We start from the raw sequence: 20,586 nt of genomic DNA, 5'->3' as shown, positions 1-20,586 counted from the left end.
GTTAATGGATGAGCAATTTTTTCACTAATTTTCCAAATTAAGGTTATCACTTTTTATTATTATTATTATTAAGGTCACTCGTGCTTTATCGTTTTAATTAACTGACTTTCTTAACTTTAAAAAACACACGTTATCTGAAGCATAATTATCTAGTCTTTTATTCTGCAGTGGAGATGGACATTAGCAGGTTGGACGCGACTGCTGAGAGATGTCACATTCTTCACAGAGGTCCAGGCTGTGGTTCTCAGGCTCTGCCCAAAACTGTGTTAACTTGTTCTTTGAGTACTTCTCTATGGGTGCCCTAAAATATTGCACTGATGAATTTCCCTGAAGAAATACCTCCTCCCGATACTTTGGACCCACAGCAGAACTTGTTTGACACCCTGACCTAAACGCCTAGGATAACTTTGAGGGTAAATGACTGTCAACTCACTGAACTGATGTGGTGAATTCTCCCAAGCCTGTTCTTCCTAAGGCACCTTAACCTGTTAACTGCACTGAGTTAGGAGCTAGTTTGGTCAAATCTGAGTAGCTGCTCTTTGCAAGCAAAGGCTATTTTTCCAACCATGGGGTTGGAGATGGGATGCTAACCCCATCCTGCTTCTTCCCATTCTCCTACCATGAAGTTGTTTTGGGAAGCACGGGGCTGTTATTGCTGAAGGATGCCCAGGTAGTATCTGCACAGCTGTGGCTGAAGGAGGAAAACTAAGTCCATGCTTTTCCATCAGAGTCCTTTGGAAGGAATAATAGGATGGAAGGGCAACTAGGAGATTTTGTCAAAAACCATCAATCAACCGACAAAACAATATAGGTTTTGACTGTGTAGCTACAGTGGTTTCCCTCTAAAATTCCTGTGAAAGGGAATGGGGTGTTTACCACTCAGCTTTTCCCAGCAGCTTTGCTTTTAGTGCTCCCTCTGCCAGCACAGGGCAGATCTCACTTCTGAGGCACTCTGGGGTGGAGAGACACCAGGAATACTTCTCTGCCGTGGTACCATGTATGCGAGTCCTTCGCTAATGGAAAGCTCTCACCCAAGCCAATCTCAGAAAGTTGCCTACTTGGTTCAGGATACGACCGACAAACCCATCCTGGATGTAGTGGCGCAGAACAGCCACAATAATAATTCAGTTGGCTCCACCTAGTTGTTCTCATTAGATGCAATTAAATAAACTGACAAAAGCACACAATGTTCACCATTGCCAACTTACCAATACAGCAGATATCAGTGCAAGAAAAAATCAGTCCAAAAATATCTTTTTATTTAAGGGGATTTTTATTTTTAAGTTACACCATTAAAAAAAAATGCAGACTTTTAAAGTAAAAACCAGGTCTTTCAATATATGGGAAAGAGTGTACAGCCTATGAATGACACGTCCAAGCTGCATCCTCCTCTCTGCGAGCCTTGCACCCCTCCTTGTGGTAGATTGCAGCAATTGTCGTGTGAGCAAAACACTCGTTCTACGGGGCTTCGGCTTCCAAAAAGAGCCCAGCTAAACGCCCAAGACATGCTTTTAAGCACTGGCACCGAGCATCGTCTCTGCCAGGTCGTGAAAGTCTCCCAGCTAGAGATATAAACAACTTCACCCTCTCACTAGAAGTCAACTGTAAGCACGAGTTTCAAACATAATTAAACTGGTGTAGATGTGTATGACACATTGAAACGGTTACACTGTCCAATCTTAATGTTTGTTTAAAGGTTACTTTTGGATGAAAGCTGGTTAGAGAATAAATAACAGATGCTGAAGGCATCCATTATGTATTTTTGCAATTAGCAGAAAATCCTGGTACTTTTCTTAAAGAACATACATAATTTTGTGGGATGTTTATTGCTGGAAGCAATCTGCTCTTGCTGGCAAGAACAGCATCCAAGAGCCCAGGGAAGCTCCACAAGAAGTCACACATAGTAAGACAAATGCAATGCTTGCTTCAGGAACAGCACTTAGAATCCTGAGCTCTCTATCACAAGGAAGTGGTCAAATGCACTTTCTTTCCGCAAAAAATTTTAAATTAGAAAGAACATGGTAAAATTATCCCTGTTCCTATTTTCCATGGACATTTTGATTATCCAGCAAAAATGTGGCTGCTGATTATACTTTCCTTTGAAAAATGCATCCAGGATGCTTCATGCCATTGTTGCCTTCTGTGCCCAAGGGCTTCTCCCATGATCCAGCTACCATCTCCCCTCTTCAATAGGGAGATGCTACTATACCTTGGGAAATCTTGTCCGTGCAGGATGCATGGCCTGGAAAGGAAAATGGAAGTAGGGAAGCCGCTACAGCTCCCAGAGAGCATCTCCCTCACAGAAGTTTGTGTATGTGGAATATGAGGTGGGGCAGCAGCTTGAGACTGTGCCAGTCCTCCCCTGAAATAAAGGCACTGATCATTTCCATCCTAGCCAAAAGAAACCAGAGGAGGTATTCACACAAGGACAGAGGTATGTGGGTTAGAACGTAACAAGGACCTCAAAGTACTCGGTGACCACAGCTGGGGACTTTAGATGGTTCTGGTTTAAGAAGACAACAGTAGTAACGTCCCAAACAGCAACCTAAAGAGACAGCTCTATGCTCAGCTAGGGAAGAGGACCAACACAGATTACATCGTCTGAATACCTTCCTTGACATATCCCGATAGTCCTCAAAGCTCTCCACAATAGATTAAGCTTCATGCCTAAGACTTGATCCAATTGAGAATCTATCCTAAAATCTCTTTCCACATCTCATGGCACTAAAAGTGCGTGCTGAGCACGAAAGCTGTACAAGATCCCATTCCCACATACCATCCACGTGGTACACATATTACACGTATCGTGTGTGGTATCGCACAGCAATCTTTGCCATTTCTTACACAAAGAAACTGCATTGTGCTAAAAAGCCCTCCAGAATAAAGCAGATAATATCTTTTGGGATGGCGCCTTGTATTTTCCTTGTCTCACTGCAGCAGCTATTACAAGAAACTAAACCAAACCCTCCTATTTGTAAATTAGAAAGAAAAAGCACAACTCGAATGGGTATTTGGTTTAGGACTCAATGGTTTGCAGTGCTTAAGAAGCATTTTAGACAAAAGCAAGCTTTCTGCCAAACATTTGAGGGGGAAGAGAAAATTTCTGCTTTGCTGTCTGAATGTAGTTATAAACCAGGGTGGCAAAATAGCCTGGCACTGCTGCCCGCAGAGAAATAAAGTGTGCATCTTGTCCTTCACAAGCACAGCTCAATTTGTCTTCATCCTGCCCACTTTAGCTTCTACCACTTTACCCTGAAGACAAATTCCTGTCTCCACAACCCCTGGGATTCAAGGTGGCAGAGTCAATGAGGGGAGAACAGGCAACTTCCAGGCAGGGAATGCTTTTGCATGAATTTCTATACAGCATAACCATGAAATAATGAGACTAAATGCAAGCATCGCTGCTGTGAGGAACAGATACGTATCTAAAGCTGGAGCCTGACTAGTGAAGCAAAATTGACTGAGCTTCTTTAAGCATCTTTCCTTCCCTCCTCCATCATCTCACTTGCACCCATTGAAGCATAACAGGTCATTGCTAGTTTAACATCCAGTGCTTGAGGAGTTTCTTCATGCAACTGCTGCTAAGCACTGCGCTGAAGCAAGACAGACACAGCTGATCTCGCTCAGAGGAGAAAGAGCAGAGGTACTACACTGAGATTTTCTGTAGGGGGGTGGAAAGGAAAAAGCACAACGCGCTTTATGTCAGTTTCATAACAGATTATGTACCGAGCTCATTGGCAGAAACAGGTTCCGACTGCTCCAGCTGAAGGTATTTAGTTTCTTTTGCAAGACACAGATTGGTAAAAGCACCCTCTTCCGCATCCCAAAGAGTATCTGCAACTCAGAAAGGTAAGAAAAGACATTGAAAGGCAGAAAGCAAAGAGGATAGAGCATCAGCTGAGCAGATTAGAAGACTCAATAAAGATGCCTATTGTTACCAACAGAAATACTCTACAGACCACAGGCTGAAACCCACCATCTTAAACTAAGCAATCCATGAAAAATAGCAGAGAGCTGCAAGATTAAATTCCCCTATACCCCCATATCTCTGCTGGGAGATTTATGAAGGTCTGCAGATCAAAAGAGCGAAAGAATTGTTGCTATATGAAACCAAAATTCTTAGTATTTTTGTTAGTCTCCTTTGTTACCTGATCAGCTGAATCCTCTTTGTGGTGTTTTGCAGTTTTCCTTATTAGCTGTTAACCCCATGATCTTTGGACTGTGGCAAGCACCCAGCATGGTCTCCAAGTCCTCCTGTGTTGTGTCTTGAAGAAATAACCTGATGGAGCCAAGAGGCGAAGCGCTGGACCCTGAGCAGGAGGCCAGCTAGAGTAGCTACACATTGTAGCCTTCAGAGACATCTGTATCGCAACAGGGACTAAACTGGTACTGAACTTCAAACTAAGCAGAAAAGTAATCCCCTAAGCTGCAACTTTCCTAAATGCTGGCAGCTAAGATTGCCAACCAGTAACGACAGTTGGCAGCTGCAGTCTGAACGGAAGGGTTTTTTCCATTTAACTCTCCCATTCTCCCCAGTTCAGCTGGGGCAGCAGCACACAGATGGCCCCATTGTTATAAGACAGCATTTTCCACAAGACCTTGGAATTCCCTCGTTAACCATCTCTCCTTATTAAGGACCAATGTTCCTAGTGGGCAATATCTTGCATGGAGGCAATCCTCAAGTGCATGCTTATGGTCGTCTCTGCCTGCCCCTACTCGATCAAATTGGCACCTTTTGGGCAGGGATTTTCCATTCAAGTCTCCCACTTGCCGCAGTGGGAAGCTTGCTTCGAGGCCAGCTCCCAGGGCCTTGACCCTGTCAGTCAGTCCCTGAGGAGACACTACAGCCCCAGGTGAGGTTTTAGCAGAACAGTTTGGGCTATATAGTTTTAGCAGCAGAAAGATACCTACCACTGCCCTGCTTTTCCCACCCCTTTCAAGCCAGCTCTGCAAGTCTTTCCAGGGTAATGTTTCAAGTTCAACACGTCATTTAGTGGAAGTCTACACGTGAATAAACAACCCATTTAGTGACAAACCTTTACACAAAATGTGAAGGCTTATTTTAAAATAAGCCTGACAATCTCTCAGTTTCCCTTTATAAAGAACATTATGCTGTGCTAATCTCCTTTAAGGGCACAATCTTGAGTACAGCACATAGGCATGTGCTGCAAAGCAGCAGAATGGCATTCAGGAAATCAGCTGGTGATTAAGCAAGGAAGCATGAGAAATCAAGACAAAACAACATCTCCAACAGCAGCTGTGCAATGGGTTTGTGTTTCCTCGCCTGCTTCAAGACCCCTTTCTTTTATAGATGTGCCAAATGAATTATCACTGCACAACTATATAATTAGAGTAATTTGATAGACCTATATAATCAAGAAAAGGTACCAATTCCTCAGGCATTTGCTTGATCTTATCCTGTGCCTAACAGGGTCTTCAGGACTTCAGTTTTGATGGTGAAAACTGAACTTTTATAAACCTGCCTGTGCATATGCAGCCATGCAAAGTATCTAACACTAATAAATACCCACTTTATACACATTTGTATATGAAAAATATTCCTTATGACAGATAACTGTAAGCCAACCACTCATCTGAAGCCACAGAACAAAGTTTATTGGATCTCCTCAAATTTTTTGCACAGTTTTGCTGCTAAACAGACACAACACATTGGCATATTGCCTTTAATCTTTATTTCAATCGGAAGCCCAACTTGAATGAATTGGTAACACATTTAATGGCATTTTCAATAAATAAAATGACAAAAAATCTAGTCTTTGCACAGACAACATTACAACCCACTCCAAAGTCAATATTGCCAAAAACATTGGGGTTTTTCCTAAAAATTTGCTCCAAAGGTTTTTTTCCCCTTTGTTTCAGCACTTAAATAAACAGAAAAGTATATGATGAGAGAAAACAGATACTTTATTCTGAACAGAACTTGTAAAAACCAGTAACTTAGAAACAAAAGATAATTAAATATAATTAGATTAAAGAATCCTGTTTGCAGTCTTTTGGGGAAAACCCTGATTCTAACCTTCATATCACAACATGCAGTTTTGCTGGATCCTATCCTATGTCAGCATACTTATATGGTAAGAATTAAATTCCATGATTTCTTGAGGTTTTTTAAGGGGAAATTCATAAAGCGAAAGCTTTAGCCTCCCACACTCACAAAAGTAGTCATGGTCCATATATTCTGCAGTAGTAAACAGCTATTTGTGCTCAGTCTATCGTTGGAACTCCTGCCATACTGGGAAGGATACCGCAGTTTACCCTTTGTTTCTGTACCCATCTCTTCCCCAGTCCAGCAGCCTCAAGAACCTCACCGAGATGAGAATTCATGCAAATGCAAGTCTGCCTGCACACATCAGATTGCAGGATGAGGACCACCACATCTGACTCTAATTAGAAGCTAGGCTTAATTTAAAGCTTTTCCTAAACAGAGAGAAAGTCATCAATAAGGAAAAGCCAAACCCCAAGTTTTCCAAGTTGTGATTCCCTGTAATTTGCAATATCCATTACTGTATCACAAACCAATTACAGTGTCAGTTAATGCAGGAAGAACCACTCTATCACGAGAATTAGTTAAAACGCTCATCTTCAAGCCTCTGGAGCCTTCTTCAGTGAAAGCTTAGGGCATGCAAGGAATGCATGGCTGGGCCCCCACAGACCTATGCATACTATATAGGGGAGAGAAAAGGTTGCTTTAAACAAAAGGCAGAATTACACCACATCTGTGCAAACATTTAAACCAGTTTGTTTCAACTACTTATCTGCTTATCCCAACTATTGCTACTGACTGTACTTGGCTAATTCAAGAGAACACGATGAAGCAGGATCCAATTTATTTAAGGGAAAGGAACTTTTTCTGCAGGTATCTTCCCTTCAGCTGACCACATTATAACAGAAGTGCAATAATTTACAATCTTTCCAAACAAACAGCTATTAAGATTATACAATTTTAGGGGGGAAAAAAAAAAAAAAAAATCACTAGTTTAACCATAAAAATATTTCCCCAGGTAACAAACCTTAAAGCATTCAGTAACACAGTATTTCGATAATAATAATAGAGAAAATCTCTTCCACTTGTTACAAAAGAAAGAACTGTTAGAAGATTCTGCTTACTGTACACTATTTAAGAGTTTTGCCACCTTCTGAAGACCATGCTGTAATTAGGAATATAACTATCATTTAAAACAAATGAGTACGGAAATACTGACCTGACTTAGAAATTATATTCTTAACCTTTTGGAAACGAAGACAAGGTAAAGCCCAGGGCCATGTCATCCAGGTCCTCAGGAACTTAAAAGACAGTTTACATCCAGAGTCATAAGAAAGCACCACTTTCCATAAAGTACTTTGTATGTCTATTGCTGAAGAGCATATTAAATAATTTTGTGAGAACTGCTAAGACAGATTCTCATACTAACTGTAGCTTGACTCACAGAATTCAGGTTTGGGGATAACATGGAATTTTGTGATGAAATTATACTCTGAAAAAAATACCTGCTAAATTTGGTCCAAGCATCCAGAAAACAAACAAGGGCATAGGTCTCATTTCTTAATGCTGCTGTTTAGTTGATCCTTAAAATAAATAAATAGGCGTATGGCAATAAGGAATAAAGGCTGCCCATGACAGGCACAGAACTGTGACAATAAATAGTCTCTTCAGAGAGATGTTTTAACTGTGGTTTTGCCATGTGAGTAACTGAACTTGTACTAATGGATAACCCTGAAATTTACATACTATAGCCACAAGAAATGAGTTCCTATTTGAAAAACAGATCCATTGGTAATTAATTGCTTTTCCAATCATCAGTAAATATGTGGAAAACAAAATTTTTAAAACAATTACAAAGAATGGACTGCAGCAGCAGCTGTTCAAGCAAGATTCAAGCACAAGTTTTAAATGAATTTTCAAGCTGGGAATTAGCCTTCTTTGTCGAAAATTTGTACAACTTTTTCAAAAACCTAAAAAGAGAGGGAAGAATATTAATTTTCTCAAGTGTCAGTTAAACAGTCACTTTAAGTTAAACCAGTGCACACAATAATTGGGAGTATTTTTAAAAATATATAGGTTTTTCTTAGAACATTCCTAGTAATTCTTTAATAGTGAAATTAGCATCAATTCTGAGAAACTGAGACAGACGAGCAATATTACTTCAGAAAAGCAAAAGCTCATGAAAGGGAAAAAGATAAGACACTGTTAAACACAGAAAGTGTGTTTAGTCCAGCTCACATTCAAGCAGAACTAATTGATTTCTTAAAGTTATTCACATTTTAATCAGTTTTTCAAGCGTCAAAATGAGAGTTCCACAACCTCCCTCAGTAACACCCATCAAGAAGAATACCAAAAATATGCACCCTGCCACTGTCATCCCCATGCTTTTTTGGCTTATATACTTACTTCATCAACAGACTTAGAGGCATCCACTTTTCTGACTTTCCCCATTCTCTCATACAAATCTATTATAGGCTTAGTAGACTGCAGATATGTATGAATTCTAGGAGGAAGCACAGGGGAAAAAAGCATTATACAGTAAATTATAAATAGAAGGGAATGGAAAAGTTTTGAAGATAATACCTCTTTTCCAGACTCTCCCGATTATCATCGCTCCTACCACTGCTCTTGCCTCTTTCAAGACAGCGGCCAATACATATCTACAAAAGACATCAAAAGGATGATCACAACCAGGAACACAATCTTGAAAGCAGGAGTAAACAAAAATCCTGAAAAATCCAAATAGGCCTGACACACAAAATACTGCCCAGATCTGGTGGATGTAACCAGAATTCGCATGGAACGTTAGATTCTTCCAGAGAAAAAGGGATAGCTTTACACTGCATTATTAAAATGGGGGCTTTTAAGGTGGGACCGGGATGAGTGGAAGTAAAACCAACATCAAGCCCAGTGGTTTGACTGGGTCTCCAATTTGAGACATTTAAAAAAGAAAATTACCTGATTTTCAAGGATGTGTTCAGGCTTTCTGAAAAGCAGCATGTCAAATTAGACTACTAATATATGCCTGCACGGAAAGAAAGTTACTGTATATTCTCCCAAGAATTTCATAAGGCTATATACTAAGTTACTATAAGTTAAAATGTTCTTACTTGACACTGTTATAATGAAGACTTCAAAATCTAAGTAAAAACTGAAGAACTAACCATATTTAAAAGCTGCCCAATGAACTTCTTGAAGTTTTGAAACCTGAAGTATTGAAGCTGACACACGTACACTCATGAATATTTTTATCCTATCCATGCATGAGGACAATGGTTAAAAATTAGTGTTTCCTACAAAGTACACTCACAGTAAAAAAAAAATAAAATCCAGAAGATCATGTAAGCGTTGTCTATTGTTAGATCTAGTAAAAAAGTTAGAACCCCAAAATTAACACTCCACCATTAAAATTCATTTAATCTTACTGAAGTTTTTAAATAGAAAAAAAATTACCCGTCACTTGTTGAGATTTAAAAAGAACTGCAATTAAGTAAAAAAAAAAAAAAAAAAAGTAACTACATTTCTCAGGAAATTAGGGAAAAGGGTAAAAGGAAGAAAGTCAGTTTAAGATGCTGGGATTCGCATATCATTTTTTATGTCTCAAGGGCACTGACATATTAAAAAGACAGCATATCATGGCACTTGTTAAATGAATATAATGTATCACTGTCAAAACGTCCTTGTAATCTAATGACTTGCTGAATAACATGTTGATTACTGGCTATCCTATAGCACAGTTCACAACTGTGAAAACGGACTGCTCCTGCCAGCACATTGGAATTAAAGCAGGCATTGCTATCAGGTTAATTTTGGACTAAACAGTTACTAAGAATAAACAGTGTAATGCTTTCTGAAAATTAACTGAGTGATTTTGTACAGTGTATTTAAAGTTTTTATAAGTTTTCCTGAAGAACTTCAACATAACTTATTAGCACATGATTATACCAGGTGCAATTAGCTGCCATTTCAAAACCATACAGTTTTTCACCTGCAAAAACAAGTTGCCAAAAAAATCCTTGAAACTCACAGACCAAGTTTCCCTTCTACTCTCACTCTAGTTCATTCACTACCCTGACAGCTTTCTTGTTCTTGAATGATTCCAACAATATAGCAAGAAAGGAAGTTACAGAATAACACGCTTCATTACCTCATTGTCACAATCAAAAAAGAGAACAAAAGAAACATCCGCCTTTCCATCCATAGTCTTATTCCAGCCTTGAAGATTATCTTCATTCCTGGGAAATCCATCAATTAAGAACTTGTTCTTCTGGGAATTGGCAGCCATTGTTTGATCCATAGCCTGATAAAAGAGAATTCAATTCATAATCTCCTGCACATACAACCATTAATCTACTTATTAAATTACCCCCAAAATGTTGACATAGTAAGTTGAGAAGCATTTATTTTAGGATCATTGCAGATTTACAAAATGTATTCTTGTTTCACTTTCAATGCATGCTAATTAATTCACTGATGCACCAGTACAGCTTTCTTTCAAACTTAATTCACTATTTCATAAAGCTCTATCTCATAACACCCAACCCCAGCTTTAAAGTCAATTTTCTACAAGATACTGGAAAGTGCTGTTACACAGTAAGATGCCAAAACATCCTTGATCTAGACTTAATTCTAATAGGAAAACTACAGATAAGTTTAGTGCCATGAGCAACAGAAGCCTTTTCTGTCTTCAGGAAGATACTCTGGTTGTTTTCCTAGACATCTAATAAGGATAAAGGCTGGAGTTATTCCTGCCACAGGAACACTAGCAGGTGCTCTTCTCCACCTAGCCATCTCTTTTGATAAAACTTACAGACATGTAGTGCCTTTAAGGCCTCCACTCTCCAGTCAAATACAACTGAGCTGACCAAGAGGTGCAAAAGCTAGTTAAGGGAAATGAGAAATACAGAGTCTTACTGATTTCCCTAGAGCTACTAAAATAATAAAATTAAATTAAAATTATCCATTCTCACATATCCCCAGGTATCAGAAGCCATCACCAACTGCCCTCCAACTAGTCAGAAAGAAACATGAGTAATTTCTAACAGAAGCTCAGTACACGATGTGCTCCTATGTGTCTGCCATTTCATACTACTGACACCAGAGGAAACACAATTCTTCTAGAATGCGGACACTGCTTTGTTGTTTAGTCTGCAGGAGCTAACCAGTAGGAAATAGCCCTTTCCTTACCCTCTTGATTAAGCTGATTGTTATTTCAACCGGTACAATTTCCCCCTCCTTAATGTAGTTCTCAATGAGTTCTCCATACTGTGAGCCTGGCCTTTTTCGTTCATCTCGAAGGAGGTCACCAGCAGAAAGGTGCGTGTAGCCGTATTTCTGAAACATGCAAAACAAACAGGCATAGACTCCTCTGAATGAGTGCACATGCAAAGCTAACATCAGTCAGTGTCAGCCACATTTATCTTTGCATTACAACAGAAAAAACACAGGGAATAGCATCCTGCTAGTGACAGATCTACTCCATCTTTAGTGAGTAACCTGACAATATAGCATATTCTGCATTCACAACAAGCACAGCACTAGAGAGATTCTTGGGTAAAATGCTCAGCGGGGCTTTGGTCAGGCATTTGTGTACTGTTTTCACAGGTAATTTCGTCATGTTTGGAAACGTGACTCTGAAAAGTTACATTGCGCAATTAAACATTTCACAATCACCAAATTAGATACAAGTTATACCGCACACAAACAGTTTAGCTTTAAAATTATAGGTGGTTATCAGTTACTGCGTCAAGTCTTGATTTACAAAGCAAAAAACTTGAGATAGTGCTTTTACTTGCTATGTTTATGCAATAGGTTTATAATTTTATCTAATTGCCTATTTAAAGAAAAACACATAAGGTGATTCCAGGTCCTTTGGAGCTGGAGGAATGTTTCAAGCACAGCACAAGTCAGAAATCCTTATGTTCCTGTCGTGGTTCTGGCATCAACTTCCTGCTCTACCTTGGTCAAATCACTTGGAAAACTGCATCTAACGCTGCAGCTACACAGATGGTCCTACACATCCACTCTTCCAAACCCAGCCCTGCATGCATACCCCTGCTACCTCCTTCCCAGGACGAACATAAACTCTGAGAGCAGCCCTCTCAGAGGAGACTAGTGCCTTCTCCTAATGATGATGTGGCAGACAAAGGTCAATAACCACACTGGTGCCACCCTATGTCACACCACTACAGTAAACAGAAAGAGAGCAGAGAGATCTGGCCCAAATCAATTTGATACCAATATGCAGGAAAACAGCAAACACCATTACTCTTCTATTCCACCTCAAACTACATTTAAAGAAATGTTGCTGATGCAAAATACCAATGAAAAGCATTTATTACCCTTGAATTTCTCAGGCATTTACCATCATAAATAAGCACCTCGTGAGAAAGGCATTGTTATAAAGGAAGTTTCAGAGCACAAAGCAATCATTTTCTCAGCTCATTTAACACCACGAGAAAACTAACCAAGCACACGATGCTCCTTGACCAAATTTAGTCCATAAGAACAGGCAATAAAGACATCTCCTTGGTGATTACCTAAGCTAGCTATACATCCAAAACAGAGTGTACCTATACATATTCATCCTAAAGTTTTTACACAAAACAAAGGGAGCTGCAAAAAACTTCAGGGTTATCAGCCTGGCTGCAGCAATATCCAAAGCAAATTTCAAAAAGGTGCCTGAGCAGCATAATAATGTGACTACACACTTCTTAAGGCTGTGAACTTGGGATTTAAAAACTTGGCTACTGGGCTAAGTACAACAGAAATATTACACAACCCACTAAGTGATTTTAAAAACATTTCAGTTGCTTTCCAATTTCATCCACAAAAGCGTGGAAAGTCAGTTCTGCCACAGTCGTAATTTCAGAAGGGATATAATTACCTAAATCTCCAAAACTCTACACAGCTGGCAAAAAAAAGGGAAGCAAGATTTTGCTCAAATAACTGTGAAGAAAAAGCTCCACAGACATCCTCTGTAAGCTCACTGTACTCCTGCTTTAATGTGCATTGCATTTGGATATGCCCATTTAATTGCAAATCTAAATATTAACTATCAACTACAGAAGCCACAAACCAGAATAAATCTTCCTTATACGCAAGAAACCTTACTCTGCTGAACCCTAAATTAACATGTAGTTCTCCTTGCTAAAGTTAAAGATGATGATATTTTTAACACCAAATTTCTACAAAGGAGAAAACAGGAGGAAAACATAATCCCTCCGGTTTTAGAGGATTACCAAACCATTTAACTTTCCTTGGCATTTCCCTTTCATGCATGAAAACAAAATTGAGTCAGACAAGTTTTGGAATTCTCTGTCTTTTACAACAGCAAACTCAAATAGTTTTCAACAGCTGAACAGGAAAGTAAAAGATAGAAGTGTTTTAAAGTGCTGTTGTATAAATAGACTTGTTTTAGATAATAGTAAATTGTATTCTTGAGTAACCTTCAGGATGGATTAACCAGGCAGTAAGAAAAACAAACTTCTCCTTCAGGGGCAAAACATCTATTTGTTAACTGTACTGAGTCAAGAGCCAAAGAAAACATGTCGGTTTAAACAATGCAAACAAGCACAGAGAAAGGCTTGGCTACTGCTCCATACACAGAAGGCTTCAGAGATGCGGTGCTCTCTCATCTTGCTACTCTTGCCAGTTTTAACCAGCACATACAGGACACAAAGTTTTCTTTCATTTTAGGTGAGATAAACCCTCAGCAAGCATCCTGAATTGGAGAAAATCATCACATCCCCAAGAGCTCGCAAAAGAGACTGTGATGTAACTGCACGAAAACCAAGGCAAAATACTCTTGCATCTTGCCAAGGTTTGCATTGTGCCAGCATGACTTCCCAGCAGTGCCAGGAACATCTTGATGCAATCCCCAGAACGTGACTTGTTGCAACTGCTGCCTAATTCTTCTCCTGAGCAATCAGAAAAGGAGCAGGACTGTTGCTGCCAAACAATGAAAAAGCACTTTCTCCAGGTCTTGAAGGATGCATATATGACAGATCCATAATGTCTGACTGAAAGGAAGACTTGGAACAGAAACCAGGTTAAATAAAATTTCCAAATACTTGAATGGCAAGCACTTAAAAACTGGACAGATTTTTAGATTATAGAGAAGAAAAAAGAAAATATAGAATTAACTGTTCTAAAACTTATTTGAGAGATAATGTTTTCTGCCATGCTAGTGGACTGACATGCTGTTCTATAAGAAAAAAAGATTAAATCGGTAAGTTGCTATTACACAAGTTCTCATTATTCTTAAAACTATTTTCATATTTGGAGAACCATAATTCAAATCTCTTACAAAAATTAACTGTGAATGAAGAAAATAAAAATCAGCCATCTTCAGCACCACCGTAGACATCTTCTTTGCTTTCAAAAAGAAGAAAACCCCACAGCGACGTGGAAAGGCAGGCTCCAGTTTCCATCAATCCCACCATGGAGGTGTCACTCAGAACAGCACTTTGCAGTACTGTGTAAAACAGAGCAAAACATTGCTTGCTTGTTTGTCTCACAGTGGCCTGGTAAATCAGTGCCATTGAGCAGGACACACTGGGACATGCAAGCTGTGTGCTCCACATCTCCAAATCACAACCCAAGACTGCAGCCTCCCCGGGATGCCCTTCACTCCCCTGTTCTAGAGCCACTTGTAGCTTTCTTCTGTCAGCCAGGATTTGCAACTTCCACTCTGCAGACAGAACATGCTTTGTTTTCAGTAAATACAACAAACAGAAGACTACAACCGAAAATACATGAGTCATATCTGTGTCACACTTGAATAAGGCAGAATCTGCCCTAGCAATCTTCTCAAGGCAGTAAGATCAGTGGTGTGCAGCAGCTGCTGTGGGGACTCCTTACACAGACAGCTTTTGAGGGGCACGAGGTTTATTTCTGATTCAGCCCTGTGTGGTCCAGCAACACATCTCTCCACTAAACACACAGCTTGAGACTTCCTTAAGTGAGCAGAAGCCAAGAAAAAGCAAGAGAAACACAAATTACTGCTTTGACCTTGACTCCTATCTTGGCTTATCACTGTTACTCTCAAACTGAAAGTCACAGGGCTTAAGATCTAAACAAATCAAATACAAACTTTTATTGCCCTAGTTCTGACCTGTCATATCTTGAGCAACCTTAATAAACAACCAAAATCTGCTACATACATCATTCAAGAACTAGTTAAAATAAAAATAGAACCATGTAAAGCTTGCAGCCGCCTTTTTTTTTTAACCTAAAAAGCTTTTGTCTGTCCTATAGCAATTAGCACATGGAATTAAAACTTTGGGGTATAAACTATAATGTAGAAATAGACCTTTTGTCTACTTATTCCAATAAAAAAAAAAAAAAGAAAAAGATATTTCCTTAGTTTGAAATATGTTCTTGCCACTGGGGGAGGAAAACCAAACAAAAAGCCACATTAACAAAGCAAAACACACAAAGAAGATCCCACTGACTGTGCCCCCAGGGAGGAGGGGGCAAACAGAGCACCCCAGTGCTTCAGGAACACAGAGCTCAATAAAAGGCACACACTATGCTTGGGAAAGTCCAAAATTCAATGCCCAGTGTTCTGCAAAATGGAAGCATATAGGGATAAATCTGCAGGGGGTAGATTTTAAATGATCATTCACCATGTTTTTGAAAAAGTTCCACATTCAGAAATACCAACATATTCCAAAAAACAACTATGGGAACTTAAGGCCAAGTAGAATACTAATACTTGGCACTCCTGAAAGAGATTTCAGAAGTTGAGTTTAAAGAAAACAATTTAAAACCCATTTTTATTTCAAGGAACCTAACGCTGTTTCTCTCAGTGGACTTCCAAAAGACAATTAACACATGACAGCAAAACCTAAATCCACTGCTACTTTCAGAGGAGTGTTTCCGACAGAATGAGTTCTTTGCATTGTTTTCTTTACCCTAGGAAATCTCCTTATCATATATCCCAAAGCAACTTAACAGCTTATTCCATTTGGATATTAACTTATGCTCTCATAAAAGGAGAAGGCTCAGCATCCCACCTTGTGTAATTAATTTTAGATTTAACCACAATCATACAGGATAGGGCTGCGGTGGAGGTGAATTATGTTTTAGGTACACAGAGAGGGATGTCTTGCATACCCCAAATCCCTACCTTGCCAAAACAAACCAACCAACAAACTAAAAGTATAACTTACATCCTGCTTGGAATGAAGACAACTTATTTAGTTATTATTCTTCCCACCAACCAAAGAGCTTTGCATTTCAGGCAAAGGTTGTAAGGATTTAAAATTTAAGTATATGAAAGCGTATTGTGTGCAGATTTGAAGAATGCATTTTTCTCCTGGACTTTACCATAACCATATTATAAGCAAAGTCCTGAAGTCAGCAATAAAGCACATTCATTTTGTCCTACACAGACATAATAATCTCACATTCACCGAAGGTACCATGTGGAAAGCAAGAACCTGCTCAATATTTTGCCTCACACAGGAGCTACACAACAGTCCCAGATGATGGCAAGCTCCACCTAACAGAGCTGTGGAAGGTTTCCGAAGTTAATCTGCAGAGCTGGAAGGGAGAGGATAAAAACTTAAGAGTGAATTCTGCTTCATCCCATCCTATATAGGAGGAACTGGTCCAGAGCAGCAGTTCTGCTGCATTTGCATTTCAGTGACAATTCTGCGAGCTTGTGGAACATACACAAGTCTTCCCTCTGTATCGGAGAAACTCAGCCTGGTTCAGCTGCCTTCTCCAACCTTATCTATGAAGATAAGGAAACCTAATTGCTTACCTGCTGTTCCCTTTCATACACTGTGTCAATACCCATTTCCGCTTGTTATTGCGCCTTCTTCCCTCAAAGAATTTCTTCATTTTTGTCCAAATTTGGCATGAATACTTGCCTTCTCTGGAATGAGGGATCCAACGCACACATAACGAGTAGTTATGATTTAGGCTAGTACTTAACAAATATGTATTTCACCTACAATGTGTGATAGCCATCTCCCTTTACTGGGAATGTAAAGCATAGTCAGCAAAACAATTACAACACTTCTTTGAGGAATCGTTCCCAGGTAGCATGTAACACTCCCTTTACTCTACAAAACACAACTACCCTTGGTTTGTTAATCAAATAATTTAATGCTAAAATCATACAAGATCTCACCTCAGCAAAGTGAGACTTCTCCCACATGTGATGTTCCAAATCTCTAGTATGAATAGCAACTGAGAAATATTTATAGCTCATACTGACTTTCTGTTCAGGACAAACTTCAGATTTACAGCAAGATACTGGGTCAGATTCATTCCAAATGTAAACTAATATTATTCAATCCATTTACAACAAGGATGAATGAGGTTTACTATTAGTCAGCTACAGCCCCTTTCCTCTGTGGCAAGCTGCCAACAGGGTTTAAAATCCAAACAAAAACACACCTTCAAACCAAAGGCAGCAATGACTGCATACAGGCTATTCGACTGCCTGCACCAGGGCTCTCTGGGGGGCTGTTGGGAGCCAGGCCAAGGATGCGTGCTGAAAAAAGGTGCTGCTCTGCAGTACTTCTGCTGTGTTTCATCCACATTTCCCTCTTCATGTCCCTCTTTTCTAAAGTTTTCCAGCAGGCTTCAGCCCAGCTCTCCCTTCAACTATCTCAGACTTTCTCTCCTTCAAAGTTTAGTCAGGGACTCCTGTAGAAGTGTCAAAGCGAGCAGAAAGGCCACTCACTGCAGTCAGCAGGTCCGAGTGCTTTCTACTGTCAGCCCTCTGACTTCAATAAACTTCTTCACATGTGGTGAACAGGAATAGCAGAATTAAAGCAAATTTACATTTATTAGTATTTGGACTTCCTTTTCGAGGCTTAGAAAACAAAATAAACACAGTACTAGCAAAGTTAGCATTCCTCTTTCATTTTTAGCTGCAAACACAATTTGAGTAGCACTGACTCATTTGAACTCCTCTTAATAAAGTGGTCTTTATCCAATTATATTAGCCTATCAAACCAAAGGCATTTATACTTCTAAACACAGGCCAGCGGCCACACAAGGTACTTCAGCCCTAAGGCTGAATTAATGGTTTGGTGAAAGCCATTAATGACAGCCTACAAGATTCCCCTACAGTTTAAGCTCATTTGTTTGCTATGCGCCAGGGGCAGAATTTGACCTTACCAAAGAGGCTTTATGAGCACTATGAACCTTTCATTCCACGATTTAATTTAATGAATAAGCCAGTCTGAATGAGAGTCTGTAATTTGAGGTTAAAATCCTTCAGAACCAAAATCATAACGGCATTTTTCAGTCTGGACCAAATCCGCATAACTTAGTTATACAACACCAAGGGCTGGGATATAATGGCAGCGTGGATAAACTGTAACAGCACTGCCAAGGCACCACCAGAATATACAACACACAAAACGTGCCTGCACCAGGAGCTCTGGGGTTCCCCCCCCACAGTAGTTTCAGGAACATGGGCATTGCTACAGTTCTTAGCCTCTTCTTTCAGTCCGGGTATGGATAAACTTCAATTCTACATGGCTCTCAACAAGAAAAATATATACAGCTGCTCAGAAAGGAAAAAAAAAAAAAAAAGCAAGCTGTTTCAAATCCAACAGACACACATGCTTGGAAGCAGCCAGCCTTAACTACTTCCGTAATTATCCACCTCAATACAGTGCAATTATCCCTGTGTTTTGTGGTTTTTAAAAGGACAGTACTACAACACATAGCATTCACCGTTCTCTCTTAGATACTTGTTCTATCTCAAGGAGCTGTAAAAATGTATTTGGAAAACCAAAAACGTGAGAAATATAGCAGAAACTCTTCTCCAGCTGTACCGTCAGGTTTAGGCTCTTTGAAAGAGAGAACAAGATTAACCATCTGTGGGTCGGGACATCCTTTGACCTCTCCCATATCCTCTCATAAAACAAAATTTTAGTTCTATTTGTAACATTTTACTTTTACATCTCACAGAGATGGCACCGGGTCAGAAAGACAACACCCTGCAACGTCTACTGTACGTTTATGAGACAGGCTTCAGAAGAGACGGACCTTGATCCTGCACATTTGAAGTCAGTGTATTCCCAGCCACTGTAAGCCACCTCCCCTCCCAGGCCACAAAACAAGCAGCCTGAGGCATGTGGGTGGCAGCCCCACAGTCACCTACGTGGCCATGCAGACGTGTACAGAGCCACCCAGATGGGCTGAGCTGCATGACAGGCTGGACAACACGCCACCACACAGGAAGACAGCAACTTCTTGAGGGCTGCAGTCCCCACCCTCCACTAAGGCCCAGTGTGGGAGCGCTGCTCCCAACCAAATCACTGCCACTAACCCCATGTGGGATGCCAGCACAGGCAGACCCAGAGTTGGAGTGAGATCCCTGGGGCTGAGGGAAGGCAGAAGAACGAAAAAGGCCGACAGGGGCTGGAAGGGGAACGGAGGGGCTGGAAAGGGGGCTGCCCCCGCTGCTTCACCGGCTAACGGAGAGATGCGGGTCAGCTACTTTTATCGTCTCCAAGGGGCGGAGCGGGGCTGGACAAGAGCCCAGGCCGCAAGAGAGATGCTGGGCCCGCCGCCGGACACGCTCCCCCAAGCGCCCACCCCAAGGAGAAGCGCGGAGCCCCCGGGAGGGGCCTACAACCCCCAGCGTGCCCCGCGGCCGCGCCCGCACAGCCTCCCGCCGCCGGAGCCCCGCGGCACGCCGGGACGCGTAGTCCCGTATCCCCCCCCCACCTCCCTAACCCCTGCGGCGGGTCCGCTGCCCTCACCTCCACGATGCGAGCGCACTGCGTCCCCTTGCCCGCCCCGGGCCCGCCGAGGACGAAGACGACGACGGGCTTCATGAGGAGAAGGAGGCGGCGGCGGAGCAGCAGCAGGACAGCGGCGGCGGGGCGGCGGCCACGGGGCAGCCGTGGGGAGGGCGGGGAGCGGCAGGCACCGAGGCCAGGACTGAGAGCGGGAGCGGGGCCGAGGCAGAGCCGCCGCAGCGCACCCGCTGCTGAGCTGTCCCCGTCGATGGGAAAGTGCTTCCGGGTCCCCGGCGGGGCGGGGCGGGCACGTGCGCGCGGGGCCGGCGGCGGCGGCGGCTCTTCCGTCCGGTGCCCCGTGAGGAACCCGCCGCACCCGCAACCGGCCGCCGGGCCCGGACGGGTACCACAGGCGTGTGCCCGGGCGCAGGCCCCAACTAAGCCACGGGGCGCTGTCGGGCAGCTCACTGCCCGGAACACCGGTTGGGAAAGGCTAAAGCCGGAGCGATGCTCCACCGGGAGCGGGCACCGGTTTACTTTGAAACCTCCACGGTCCTTTCCCCCACAGGCCCGTCCCGGCGGTAGCGGCGCCCCGCGCTGCCATGGCAACTGCACTGCGCCTGCGCGCTCCCCGCCCTCCCGCTGACCGTTGTATTAGACCGCCGGCGTTTTTAAATCCCCCCTTCGCGCGCGCGCTGGCGGTTGGTTCCCCCCTGGGTGCGCTCTGATTGGTCTGACTGAGCCGTTTCCCTCCCACGCTGTGCGCCGATTGGGTAAAAGCAGGCAGTGAGGGGCGGGAGCGCGGCAGGTTGTGACTTCTGATTGGCTGGCGGGTGTTGGCGGCCGAGGAGCGAGGAGTCTGTC

General features: G+C 41.9%; 1 protein-coding gene across 1 annotated transcript; it reads right to left on the bottom strand.

Moving 5' to 3' along the window:
* Positions 1 to 5,595: 5,595 nt before the first annotated feature.
* On the bottom strand, positions 5,596 to 20,009 carry CMPK1 (cytidine/uridine monophosphate kinase 1). Its single transcript, XM_030494851.1, has 6 exons — positions 19,744 to 20,009; positions 11,192 to 11,338; positions 10,152 to 10,304; positions 8,588 to 8,664; positions 8,411 to 8,507; positions 5,596 to 7,974 (listed from the first exon to the last, which is right to left on the bottom strand). Exons 1-6 carry the CDS (start codon positions 19,816 to 19,818, stop codon positions 7,933 to 7,935), a joined length of 591 nt encoding a protein of 196 aa, XP_030350711.1. The 5' UTR covers positions 19,819 to 20,009; the 3' UTR covers positions 5,596 to 7,932.
* Between the last annotated feature and the right edge of the window lie 577 nt (positions 20,010 to 20,586).

This window comes from Strigops habroptila, chromosome 8, assembly GCF_004027225.2.
Source record: "Strigops habroptila isolate Jane chromosome 8, bStrHab1.2.pri, whole genome shotgun sequence".
Classification (NCBI taxonomy): domain Eukaryota; kingdom Metazoa; phylum Chordata; class Aves; order Psittaciformes; family Psittacidae; genus Strigops; species Strigops habroptila.
This window is presented reverse-complemented; position numbering and strand designations above follow the sequence as displayed.